The following is a 12,601-nucleotide window of genomic DNA, read 5'->3' on the forward strand; positions in this document are numbered from 1 at the left end:
CGAGGAGTCCAAGAAGACCCCACTGCAGCCGTCTGACAATGATTGGTGTGATTCAGTCAGCCACACACCAGTATCATCTTTAATTCTTACAACACCCTGGACGTAGGAATTATCATGCCCATCTTTCAGATGAGGAAACTGAGGAATCAGCTTGCCCAGGGTCACGCAATCAGGATTTGAACCTGTATGTCTCAGGCCCCCACAACTCAACCACTGCAGGAGACTGAAGCAGAGACCAGGGTCCCGGTAGGAAGGTGACTGCAGATAGGCTCTGAGGGCGGGGCTGTGGCGTCTCTGATCTCAGGCCCTTTCTCCACCGCCCAGGCCCCGCCTCTACCCCTCCCAGCGTTGCCTGGAAGTGTGGGGTGAGAGCTCCTCTTAGGACACCCCTTCCACTTAGGGAAAGAATCGCACCCCCCCCAGGCTCTACCCAGGAGAGGATCCTCTCCTCCTTCCTCACCAGCACCCCCCCTCCCCCCGGGGCAGGGAGTACTGCCACCTGCATCCCCACCCTCCAGGCCCCAGGGCCCACTGGCCCCAGAGCGGTCAAGCTGAGATGACGGTCAAGCTGGATTTTGAGGAGTGCCTTAAGGACTCACCCCGCTTCCGGTAAGTGTGCACAGGTCTCCGGGGGCAGGGGAGGGGGGCGGGCAGAGGAGGGGAGGTCCAACACCCCCTAATACACATGCACAACCTTCCCCAAGTCGGAGGATGTCTTTCCAGGGAGTAAGTCTCAAAGGGACAAGATCCAGCTTATGGGCCAAAGCAGTACCTCTGCTATCGAATCTCGTGCTGATGCTTGCCACCCACTGCATGTGTGAAGGGGGTCCCTCCAGCCTCTCTCACTCCCAGAGCTGGCATCCCCTCCTCCCTCTCTCTGGACCCCTGCCCCTCCCCCAGCACCTGCGCTGGGCGGTTAGCAACTTCCTGCCCTCACCACATCCACCCTCTTTCTACCCTTCCTGCTCTGGCCTGGGCCGTAGTAGCTCCCACACTGTGCAGAGTGAGCGAGCCAGAGAGGGTGGGTGGGCAGTTCTTAACCCATCAGCCTTTTCCGTCTGTACCCTTCGCCCCCTAACCCCGACCCCCAACCCTGCTGAGGTGGACAGACCAGATGGACCCAGGCTCTGTTCCTGTGACCCCATCCCTCCTTTCCCAGAGCCTCTATCGAGCTGGTGGAAGCCGAAGTGTCAGAATTGGAGACCCGGCTGGAAAAGGTGATCCTGACGTGGAGAGGGGTGACCGGGGTGGGATTAAGATGAGAGAGGTGAGGCCAGGGAGAAAACTAGAGACCAAGAATGAGTTCTGGGGATTACTGAATGCTAACCAGGTGGGGTAGATGTTTGGGGCTACAGAGGAGCCAAAAAGTGGTTCTGTACCCTCAAGGAGCTCAGAATCTTGGAAAACAAGACTCACCTGTGGGCTTACTTGGTTGGTTCTTGAGACCTGCATTAAGCGAGCCGTGGGCGCCTCAGGGAGAAGCAGGCTGTTTCTGCCCTCAGGGGGCTCACAGACTAACCATGGAAAACAAACCAGTAAAACACTTGAACACACACAGTAAGGCCTTCCTAGATATTCTTTATAAAAACGGCACACTCCCACTCCCCTTATTTGGCTTTTTTTTTCCTTTACAGCCTTTCTCTCAATCTGACACGTTATACGTTTACTCGCGGTATTAGTTTTCTATTATTGTATAACAAATTATTACAAACTCGGTGACTTAAAACAACGCACAGGTGTTATCGCGGTTTTTGTGGGTCAGGAGTCGAGCACAGCTTGACTGTGCTCCGCTCAGGGTCTCACAGGCCGCAGCCGAGGTGTTGACAGAGGCTGTAGCCTCATCCACAGCTCAGGGTTTTCTTCTGAGCTCACGTGATTGTTGGCAGAATTCAGGTCCTTGCTGTTGCCGGATGGAGGCCCTCATCTCCTAGAGGCCTCCCACAGTTCCCTGCCACCGGGCCCTGTCCGTAGGCGGTTTACGTCATACAGCCTGCTTCTTCAGTGCCAGCAGCAGAGTCTCCCTTGCATGTGTTGGCAAGATGGCGTCAGTTTACGTCAGAATGTGACTACAGGAGCGACTCCATCACCTTTGTCATTTGGGGGTGCCATCCCATCGCCCTTGCCATATCGTATTCTACTGATTAGAAGCAAATCACAGGTCTCACTCCCCCACACTCAAGGGGTCAGGATTATGCAAGGGTGGAATCATCAGGGGTCACCTTAGCCTGTGTCTGTCAGGCTTGCCAATTTTTTTTCTTGTCTACTCTTCCCCACTGGAAGCTAAGTGTCATGAGGAACTTTTACATTTTGTTTTTGCTCAATCCCCAGTGCCTATACCATGGCCTGAAAGTTAGTAGGTGACCAAATAATATATACATTTTTTAATTGACGTGTAGTTGATTTACAGTGTTGTGTTACTTTCTGCTGTACTGCAAAGTGATTTAGTTTACATATGAATATATACATATATTTTTAAGTTAAACTTTGTATTTTTAGTTAATTGCAGAGTCACAAGAAGTTGCAAAAATAGTACAGAGAGATCCCACGTACCTATCTCCCAGCTTCCCCCAATGACAGCATCTTCCGTAACTGTAGTATACTACCCATACCGGGAAATTGCTGTTGGCATGATAGAATAAACTGTCTAAAGACTTTACTTGGATTTTACCTGTTTTGCATATACTCTTAAAAAAAATCTTTGTGTATAATTCAATGGCACTTTATCACACTTATAGATTCTCATAACCATCACACTCAAGATACAAAACTCCTATCACCACAAAGGAACTCTTTTGTGCCATTCTTTGTAATGATAACCCCCTCCCCAGCCCCTTCCTTATCCATGACAACCACTCATCTGTTTTCTATCTCCAGGCTTTTGTCATTTCTAGATTGTTGTCTAGGTAGAATCATATAGTATGTGACCGTTCAAGATTGGCCTCTTTTTTCCTCTCATAATAATGTCTCTGAAGTTTATTCAAGTTGTGGCCTATCAGTAGTTATCAGCAGTTCATTAATAGTTCACAGATGAATAGCTCATTCCTTTTGCATTGCTGCCCCATGCTATTGTATGGATGTACCAGTTTGTCACTAGTGCAATCTTATGAAAGTTCCTTATTCAGATATTTGGGAAGGAAGGTGGGGTGGTTAAGGAAAGGATTGGACACTCAGTCCGCCACCTCCACACAGTGGAGTTGTGATCATCTGGGTCGTTGTCCCTTGTCACAGACACCGGATGGTGACATCTGATAAGGTTTGATCATGGTCGGTTGCCTGACCATTACTGACCCTGCTAGCCATCTTCAAGTCAAGCTATATTTCCCTGAAGTCTTCACTAGCCCTAAAAAGTGTTTTTCAGTTCAACAAAAGTTCCACAAGCACCAACATAGCCCACGTTCTCTGAGCCCCTGCTTCCCAGGATTTCCTCATAGAACCTCTATGGTGGTCTCCTGTTCCCTGGGCTGAGCTGACAGGCTCCACAGACACTTGCCCCATCCCAGATATGGTGACTCAGGCTAGAGCCAATGGTGTCACCTCAGGAGCAAAGCAATTCCTGCAGGTAACAAGGGCCGGGGGTCAGAAGACCTCGCTTTGGCTTCTGGGTCGGCCACCTGGCTCTCCCAGAGATCCTCCTCCGGCCAGTCACTTGTCCCTTTGTTTATCAAGCCTCCTTGTTTGTAATTAGGGCCAGACAGAATGGGCCCTAGGAGCACCATCTTTGCCCTGACCCTCGGGCCTAGCTGACCGATTAATATTTATGAGGGAATGTTCACTAAGCACAGAATGGACAACTCTAGACAGTAAATACTGTAGAATTTAATACCAACCAGGTGGAACATTCATGCTAGGAGTCAGAGCGTGAGGATGGCATTTCTGGGGAACTCTGGATCCAAGCAGACAGAGCAGGGCAGGAGAGACGTTTTGGAGGTGAAGCTGACACTGGCTTTGGTGACAGGCTGGGAGGAATTTTGTTCCAGGCACAGAGTAGTGGGAGCAAAGAAACAGAGATGAGAAAGCACCATGTGTGTGTTAGAAACTGGACTGGGCCACAGAGGAGTGTAGGTGAGGAGGGGAGGGAGGGGCACAGCCCTGGGAAAGGGGAGAGGAAGTAGGACAGGAGCGGGGGTGGCACTGGGTATTGGTGGCGCGTGGCACGACTCCCTGTTGCTCTGTTGCTTCCTAGCTCCTCAAGCTGGGTAATGGCCTCCTGGAAAGTGGGCGCCACTACCTTGCCGCCAGCCGGGCCTTCATCGTTGGCATTTGTGACCTGGCCCACCTGGGTCCACCAGAGCCCATGATGGCGGTATGTGGAGGGTCCAAACCAGGCTGGGGTGGGAGAGATCCTGTGGAAGGGGAGGGTTGGTCTGGGGTCTGCGGGTCTCAGGCCAGAGCAGGCTGGGTCTAGGGATGGGAGGGCCCTACCGCCCACGCCTGGTTCTCTCTCTCTGCCTCTTCTTGCCTAGGAGTGTCTGGACAATTTCACTCAGAGCCTGAGCCACAAGCTGGACAGCCACGCAGTAAGTGGGGATAGGTAGGGCTGGTGAGGGGAGCAAGGGCGTCTGCAGCCCTGACCCCCACCTGCCAATTTCTGCTTCCCTCAGGAGCTTCTAGATGCCACCCAGCACACACTGCAGCAGCAAATCCAAACTCTGGTCAAGGAGTGAGTTAGGAGGGAAACCAGTCCTCCAGCCCTCTTCCCATTGCCGCAGGGGCCTCCCTGAATGAAGGAGTTGTGAGATTGGGGGCTTCTGGTGGCCTGATTGTTATCCCCCATCCCAAGGATCCCCTTGGAGTTCTGACCGTCCATAGGCTACCTGCAAGGCTGTGAGCGAATCTCAGGGACTTCTCTGCTGGGGGCAGGCGGGTGTATCGGTGATTTTCTGTCATCCCCACACCCCCAGAGGTCTCCGGGGCTTCCGAGAGGCTCGCCGGGATTTCTGGCGGGGGGCTGAGAGCCTGGAGGCTGCTCTTACCCACAACGCAGAGGTCCCCAGGCGCCGGGCGCAGGAGGCAGAAGAGGCCGGAGCTGCTCTGAAGATTGCTCGAGCCGGGTACCGGGCACGGGCCCTGGATTATGCCCTGCAGGTGCCTGCCCCAACCTGTCTTCTTGGGGTGCCAGGACCCCAGTCACCTCGAGGCTGGAGAGTCACTGGTGTGCAGTGGGTGGGTGGGGGGGTGGGTGGGTCGTGCGTCTGTGTTTTCAAGGCTGACCTGAGGTCTTTTGGGCTCTCAGATCAATGTGATTGAGGACAAGAGGAAGTTTGACATCATGGAGTTTGTGAGTCGCAGTGGGGGCGAGGGCAGGGAGGGGAGGAGCCTGCTGCTGGGAGCAGGAGGGAGAGGAAAAGAGAGGGGCCTGCCCTCTGCCCACCTTGTCCCCCAGGTGCTGCGTCTGGTGGAGGCCCAGGCTACCCATTTCCAGCAGGGCCACGAGGAGCTGTGCCGGCTGGCCCAGTATCGCAAGGAGCTGGGTGGCCAGGTATAGACCCAGGGCGCAGGCAGGTGGAAGAGGGAGGGTAGGGGCTCTGAGATGACTCTCCTGGCCTGGGGCCATCTGAGATGCCCCTCCTGTGCTCAGTTACACCGGCTGGTCTTGAATTCGGCTCGAGAGAAGAGGGACATGGAGCAGAGACACGTGCTGCTGAAACAGAAGGTAAGGGCTGGGGCTGCCGGCAGGAAGCAGATGGGCCTGGGGCCTTGGTCTCTGCCCACTTCAGTTGCCCTTTGACCCTTTTGTGCCCCCAGGAGCTTGGTGGGGAAGAGCCAGAGCCAAGCCTAAGGGAGGGGCCTGGTGGCCTGGTCATGGAAGGGCATCTCTTCAAACGGGCCAGCAATGCATTTAAAACCTGGAGCAGGTGAGGAGCGGACACCCCAATCGGCCAAACCCATCAGGTTAAAGTTTTTTGAGTGTGCTAACTACAGCCAGGAAAAACAGACAAACCCCCTGCCTTCAGAGAGTTTACATTCCATCAGCAAAGACAGACAAGAACGTAATAATTAAGTAAATTATCTCTTAGAAGGTAAGAGTACCATAGGTGAAAAGTAATAAAGCAAGCAATGTGGAGAGCTGGGGAGGAGTTGCAATTTTAAATAGGGTGGGCAGGGAGTTCCCTGGTGGCCTAGTGGTTAGGATTCCGGGCTTTCACTGCCGTGGCCCGGGTTCAGTCCCTGGTCAGGGAACTGAGAGTCCTGCAAGCTCTGTGGCCAAAAAATAATAATAATGATAAAAATAAATAAATAGGGTGGTCAGCAAAGGCCTCATGAAAAGATGACTTCTGAGTGAAGACTGGAAGGATATCTGGGAGAGAATATTCTAGGCAGAAGGAGGAGCCAGCACCAAGGCCCTGAGGAACCTGGAAGGTTTGAGGAACAGAGAGGAGGCCCAGGGTGTGGACAGAGGGAGGGAGGAGGAAGTGGTAGGAGATGCAGGTGGAGCTAATGAGGACGTGAATCATGACAGGGCCTTGTTGGCTGTACTCTGAGGGAAGTGGGGAGCCATCACAGGGTGCAGAGCAGGGTGGTGATCTGCTCTGACTCGACCCCTTCCCCTTCCAGGGCCACTGCTGGCCCATATGGGATCTTTGCACAAATTAGAAGACAAGAGCCGCTTCTCCAAGATACTTTTTTTTTTTTTAATTTTAAATTTAAATTAAAAATTTTGGGGGCCACACTTCATGGCTTGCGGGATCTTAGTTCCCTGACTGGGGATCGAACCCGGGTCCTCGGCAGTGAAAGTGCAGAGTCCTAACCACTGGACTGCCAGGAAATTCCCTCCAAGATACTTCTACTTGCCAAAACATTGTAGCGATAGACTTATTAGACAATGCATTTCACTGCCATCTGCTGGAAAGTTGTCTTCATAAATGTTATGAAATCTGGGGTATTCGAGATGTGAATAGCACCCCTTAGATGTCCCTGGCTGCGCCTCTGTCACCCTCCTCTGGAACATCTCATGGGATGGGCAGCCCGGTCTCTCTCCACTCAGCAAGATCCTTATGGGACTAAGAGCACAGCCTCTCTCCTGTCTGTCCCAAGCCGCATTCCAGTGCCGCCCATGTCATTAACCCTACTTCTGCCTCTTCCAGACGCTGGTTTACTATTCAGAGCAACCAACTGGTTTATCAGAAGAAGCACAAGGTGAGTAGGCCCGGGTCCTGGCTGCCTGGGCCCAGGAGGGCTGAGCCCTGCTGTGGCTGCCTGGACTCCCGCCCCCCTGTCTCCTTTCCCTGCCAGGACCCTGTGACTGTGGTGGTGGATGACCTTCGTCTCTGCACAGTGAAGCTCTGTCCTGACTCAGAAAGGCGGTTTTGCTTTGAGGTGGTGTCCCCCAGCAAGTGAGTGCAGTGCTCAGGGGTGACACCCGTATATCTCAATTTTACCAACTGGAAAGGCAGGGCCAATCACAAAGGCATCCCTGGAGCAGGATCTTGGAGGCCCCTAATGCAGCCCCAGGCATTAGCCCTTTGGTGGCTCAATTGGGGGGCAGGCTAGGGGAGGGTCTAGGCTGAAGGGGGATATCTGGAAGGATATTACCAACTGGTGCAGAGGTATTTCAATATGAGTGGTGCCGGCTGAATACTAGCTGAATGTCACCCTGCCTGTCCTGCCACTCGGCTCCCCAGGCCTCAGACCCCTCCCTGCCCTCCGGCTGCCCCCCTGCCCAGGTCCTGCCTCCTGCAGGCTGACTCAGAGCGCCTCCTGCAGCTGTGGGTCAGTGCTGTGCAGAGCAGTATCGCTACGGCCTTCAACCAGGCTCGCCTTGATGACAGCCCCCGGGGTCCAGGCCAGGTACCTTAACATGGGGGTGCAGGGCCAGGCTGCCCAGGGAGATGGGACATGGCTTCCCCTAGACCTCAGAGCCACTCTTTCTTCCCCTGTCTCCCCCAGGGCTCAGGACACCTGGCCATGGGCTCCGCCGCCACCCTGGGCTCTGGCGGGATGACCAGGGGAAGGGATTCTGGTGGAGTCGGGCACGTGGCAGCCCAGGTGCAGAGCGTGGACGGCAACGCCCAGTGCTGTGACTGCCGGGAGCCGGCCCCTGAGTGGGCCAGCATCAACCTTGGTGTCACCCTCTGCATTCAGTGCTCCGGCATCCACAGGTCACTCCCCAAGGTCCCAAGCGCGGGCCCCTGCTCTTTCTGGTGGCAGTGGAGTTGGGTGGAGGCAAGCTGGAGCCCAGCACAGGGGCTCCTCCCTCCCTTCCCGCCCTGCCTGGGCTTCCTCTCAGATTCTGTCTGTCGCTGGGCACAGGCCTGGGCCGATCCTGTGGGGCACAAGGTGGACCCAGGTGGGCCCAGCCCCTCAGTGTCCTGGTCTGGCCCGGGAAGGGGGACACCCAGGGGAGTTGAGTGGCTTGACTGGAGGAGGTGCGGGGTCAGGGCTGCTGAGGGCGGGGGAGCTGACGAAAAGCAGAGAGAGATGTCGTGAGGCCTTAGCAAGTCTATGCGCCCCTCGCCCTGCATCATTCCGGTGGAAGTGGGGAGGGGGAATGGCGTGGAAAGAGTTGTCCCGGCCAGGGTACCTGGAGAGAGGGGAGGTGGCTGGAGAGGATGAGAGGAAGAGAGAAGAGGGAACGGTGAACAGGCGGGCTCCTGCCAGATGCAGGTCAAGGCTGCATGGCCCTGGCTGCCCTGCTGCCTCCTGGCCCGGCGCCTCTGCACGGGACCCCCATGCCAGACCTTGCCCCCAAGTCTCTCCAGGAGCAGCAGCAGCTTCCCCGGCTGCTTCCCCCACAGAGGGTCCGACTTCCCCTCTGCCCTCCAGGAGCCTGGGAGTTCATTTCTCCAAAGTCCGGTCCCTGACCCTTGACTCATGGGAGCCGGAACTCGTGAAGGTGACTTGGGGTGCTGTGAGAGTGTGGGGTGGGGTGAGGGCAGGGCTGCAGAGCCCTGAGGGGTCAGACACTCACCCGCACCCTCCCCGTCTGTCTCTGCCTCTGCCTGGGCCGCCTGAAGCTCATGTGTGAGCTGGGGAATGTCGTCATGAACCAGATCTATGAGGCCCGTGTGGAGGCCATGGCCGTGAAGAAGCCAGGGCCCAGCTGCTCCCGGTGAGGCTGGGGTGGAGGGACTGGGGCTGCCCTCCTTATGGGCAGGGAGGGAGGAGAGCCTGGGATGGGAGGAGGGAAGACTGTCCCCTTCTTCTCCCACAACCCTCCCCCACCAGGCAAGAGAAGGAGGCCTGGATTCACGCCAAATACGTGGAGAAGAAGTTCCTGACCAAGCTTCCCGAGATTCGCGGGCGAAGAGGTGGCCGGGGCCCCCCGAGGGGGCAGCCTCCTGTGCCCCCAAAGCCGGGCACCATCAGGCCCCAGCCCGGGAGCTTCAGACCCAAGCCAGGTATAGGGTTGGCTGGGCATTTGTTGAGCGCCTGCCGTGTGCTCAGCACGGTGCCAAGCCTGGTGGGGAGGCACAGAGTCTGGGGCCCACGTCTTCCCCTCGAACCTGTTATGGGGGGCCACAGCCCACTGGTTTTTCGAGGCAAGAGTTTCGGGGATTACGGTGAAGGATGGGAAGGACTGTGGGGCTGGGAGGAGGCAAGCAGGGCTATGTGAGGGTGTCACCAGCATGAGAAGAGTCAGGAGAATGAGCTAGGGTCTCCAGAGGCCTGTGGAGGAAGGTGTGAGTTTGGCTGGAACCGAGGGAGCCAAGAGAGCTAAGGCTGACCGTCAGCTCACCCCCGACATCCCAGCCAGTCAGGGTGGTCGGACAGGAAGAGGTGAACACTGCCATCTATCCCATATGCCCTAGGGGACCTACCCACATCCACTCACACCCACCATCACCTCCCACCACAGTCCCCAGTCTTGAAGGCCTCCCCACAGTTGAGAAGTGACCTATCCCATTACAGCATCAGGGGACTGTGCTGAGGGTTTTCTTCCCAGATTCACAGCTGGTTCCCCCTAACAGAGCCACCCTCTGAGGACCTGGGCAGCCTGCACCCCGGGGCCCTGCTGTTTCGAGCTGCTGGGCATCCTCCATCCCTTCCCACCATGGCTGATGCCCTCGCCCATGGAGCTGATGTCAACTGGGTCCACGGGGGTCAGGAGAATGCCACACCACTGATCCAGGCCACAGCTGCTGTGAGAGTCTTGCTGACCTCCCCACCCCACCCCACCCTTAGGCTCCTCCTCTCCTCCCCTACTCCGGACTTCGGTCCCAGCTCTTAGCCTCTCCCACCTCATAGGGAGCGATAACCAATCGAGCCTGGTTGCTAAGAGTGTGAGGTTTGGAGGCAGACAAACCTGGGTTTGAACCCAGACCCTCACCACTTACAATTATGAACCTTCCTGTACCTCAGTTTCCTCATCTGTAAAATAGGGATAACATACCTCATTAGGTTGTACTATGGATTTAATGTATGAATACATGTAAAGAGCCGGAGCAGAGCCTGCCATCCCATACCCACCCTCTGAACTGACCCCACTCTAAAATATCTTTAAATTTGCCTCAAAAGATGCCACCCTCTATCCCCATTCTCTACTTCTCCACGCAGAATTCTCTTCTGGCCTGTGAGTTCCTCCTCCAGAACGGGGCAAACGTGAACCAAGTGGACAGCCACGGCCGAGGCCCGCTCCACCATGCAACCATTCTTGGCCACACGGGGTAGGGGCGGCAGGGATAATGACCTTGAGGAGGAAGGCTCCAGACAGGGTGAGGGGCCGGCTGAACTTGGCTATCCTGTCCAGGCTGGCCTGCCTATTCCTGAAACGGGGGGCCGATCTGGGAGCCCGAGACTCTGAAGGCAGAGACCCCCTGACCATCGCCGTGGAAACAGCCAACGCTGACATCGTCACTCTGTGAGGATGCCTGAAGAGGCGGGGCTAGCGCTTGCACTATCCACTTGGGCGGGGCTAACGCCGAGACCCCAGCGTGCTAGGCGGGGCCTGGGGAGGGGCGGGGCCAGCTCCAGGACTAGACATTGAAAGGATGCTTCAAGTGTTGACTGGGGCTTGGAGTAGGAAGGGGGGAGGGCAGGGTCCGAGGAAGGTGAGTTTATTCTGAGAGAGGCATCATTCATTAACATTGTTGTCAGACATCTTTAAAGCACTAGACCCTGGGGAAACAGGTGAATGAAACAGCCCAGCTTAAAGGATGGGATTTGGGGCGGGGGGAGTGAGGAGAATGTCATTCATTCCTTAATTCCCTCCCCTTCAGGCTGCGATTGGCAAAGATGAGGGAGGTCGATGCGGCCCAGGGCCAGGCTGGTAACGTACCCCCCACCCCCCTCTCTGCCCACACAACATTGTAACTCTGGGCTTCTGGCCGCTGGTGACCCGTCCCCAACCCCCTGTGCCCAGCTTCATTGATTAATTACATCATTTATTCAACAAACATGTATTGGGCGCATCCTACGCGCCGGGTCCTTGAAACAGAGCAAAGAATAGGCGAGGGCGCCACCCTGACGGTGCAGATGTCCCTTCCACCCACGCTGGAAGCGCGTGCTCTTACCAGGCCGGGCTGTCCCTATTGTACTCTCCCGTGCTAGGGCCCAGCCACCCGGCCTCCCAGCCCTTCCTCCCTCCCCTCAGGAGACGAGACGTATCTCGATATCTTCCGCGACTTCTCCCTCATGGCGTCCGACGACCCGGAGAAGCTGAGCCGGCGTAGCCATGACCTACACACGCTTTGATCCCAGGCCTTCGAGGGCCCGCACCCCCTATCCCTGCCCTTCCCACCGCCCGCCCCTTTCTATTAAAGCCTTTGTGCTTTGTTCTTCAAAGTTCATTTATTGAGCACCCCCGTCGGGCAGGTGAGGTGTAGGACACTGAGGCTTCTGGGGTGCAGGAGCGATTGGGGGTTTGCGAACTGGAGTCACTCGAGGGGCGACTCCCGGGGAGTGAACTGGGAGCTTCGGCCTCGGCCCGAGTGCGGCTCTGAGGCGGGGCTCGCGGGCTCAGGAGACGTGGCCAGACCCGTCAGGCCCGGCAGAGGCCACTTGCGTGGGCTGGGTCCAGCCTTCTCTGGGGGGGATGGGGGGGTGCTGGCATCGGGCCAGGATGGAGAGGCTGGCTCGGGCCACCCCAGCCCGGAGGCATCCCTGGAATGCGGCAGCTCAGCACCCGCCCCCTCGGGAATTCCCTGCGGGAGCAACTGAAAAGGAACTGGTCCCCAACCCCCGAAGGCTGGGCCTCAGTTTCTATAGCGGCCGGATAGGAGACGTCGGCCCCCGCCGAGTTGCAGACGTGAGGTCGGGCACACATAGGGGCCAGTGGGGCCGTCGCGGCCACATCCTTAACGACGCGCCTGAGTCACCCTCCAGACCCCACCCGCGCTAGCATCCGCCAGTCCAGCCCGTCAGCCCCGTCTCTCCAGTTCGCTACTCGTCTTCCACCACCACCCGAGCCGCGCGCTCCGGGCGGGGGCGGGGGCGGGGGTCGGGCCGCCCAGGGGGCGGGGCTGCCTCTTAAAGGGCCCCCGGCCACTGCCCTTAGGCCACCTCCTTGGGGCGGAGAGTACTTAAGCGGCTGCGGCGAAACCCGGAGAAGGCGGCGGCGCCCGGTCCCGAGACTCCCGGCTGCTTCCATAGGAGTCCTAGGACACTCCCAGCTCGGACTGAGCGTGTATCTTCGCTCCCCAGCCGATACAGAGGCACCTCCGCC

The 12,601-nt window shown here is 56.9% G+C and overlaps 1 protein-coding gene across 1 annotated transcript; it reads left to right on the forward strand.

Annotated features, from left to right (window-relative positions):
• Positions 1–531: 531 nt before the first annotated feature.
• On the forward strand, positions 532–11,714 carry ACAP1 (ArfGAP with coiled-coil, ankyrin repeat and PH domains 1). Its single transcript, XM_059906671.1, has 22 exons — positions 532–609; positions 1,160–1,217; positions 4,184–4,303; positions 4,464–4,517; positions 4,602–4,660; positions 4,902–5,085; positions 5,234–5,278; positions 5,384–5,479; positions 5,579–5,653; positions 5,746–5,855; positions 7,086–7,137; positions 7,234–7,334; positions 7,665–7,788; positions 7,888–8,099; positions 8,764–8,833; positions 8,955–9,049; positions 9,166–9,338; positions 9,909–10,081; positions 10,495–10,604; positions 10,688–10,798; positions 11,157–11,206; positions 11,531–11,714. Exons 1-22 carry the CDS (start codon positions 557–559, stop codon positions 11,629–11,631), a joined length of 2,226 nt encoding a protein of 741 aa, XP_059762654.1. The 5' UTR covers positions 532–556; the 3' UTR covers positions 11,632–11,714.
• The last annotated feature ends 887 nt before the right edge of the window (positions 11,715–12,601 follow it).

Source organism: Balaenoptera ricei, chromosome 20 (genome assembly GCF_028023285.1).
Source record: "Balaenoptera ricei isolate mBalRic1 chromosome 20, mBalRic1.hap2, whole genome shotgun sequence".
In the NCBI taxonomy this organism is placed as follows: Eukaryota; Metazoa; Chordata; class Mammalia; order Artiodactyla; family Balaenopteridae; genus Balaenoptera; species Balaenoptera ricei.

Bases quoted from the DNA above. Each gene is read 5' to 3' on its own strand.
- ACAP1 (XM_059906671.1), top strand. From the start codon at position 557: ATGACGGTCAAGCTGGATTTTGAGGAGTGCCTTAAGGACTCACCCCGC. The intron at 5,480-5,578 runs GTATAGACCCAG...TCCTGTGCTCAG, and splicing joins GCAAGGAGCTGGGTGGCCAG to TTACACCGGCTGGTCTTGAA. The intron at 10,082-10,494 runs GTGAGAGTCTTG...TTCTCCACGCAG, and splicing joins TGATCCAGGCCACAGCTGCT to AATTCTCTTCTGGCCTGTGA.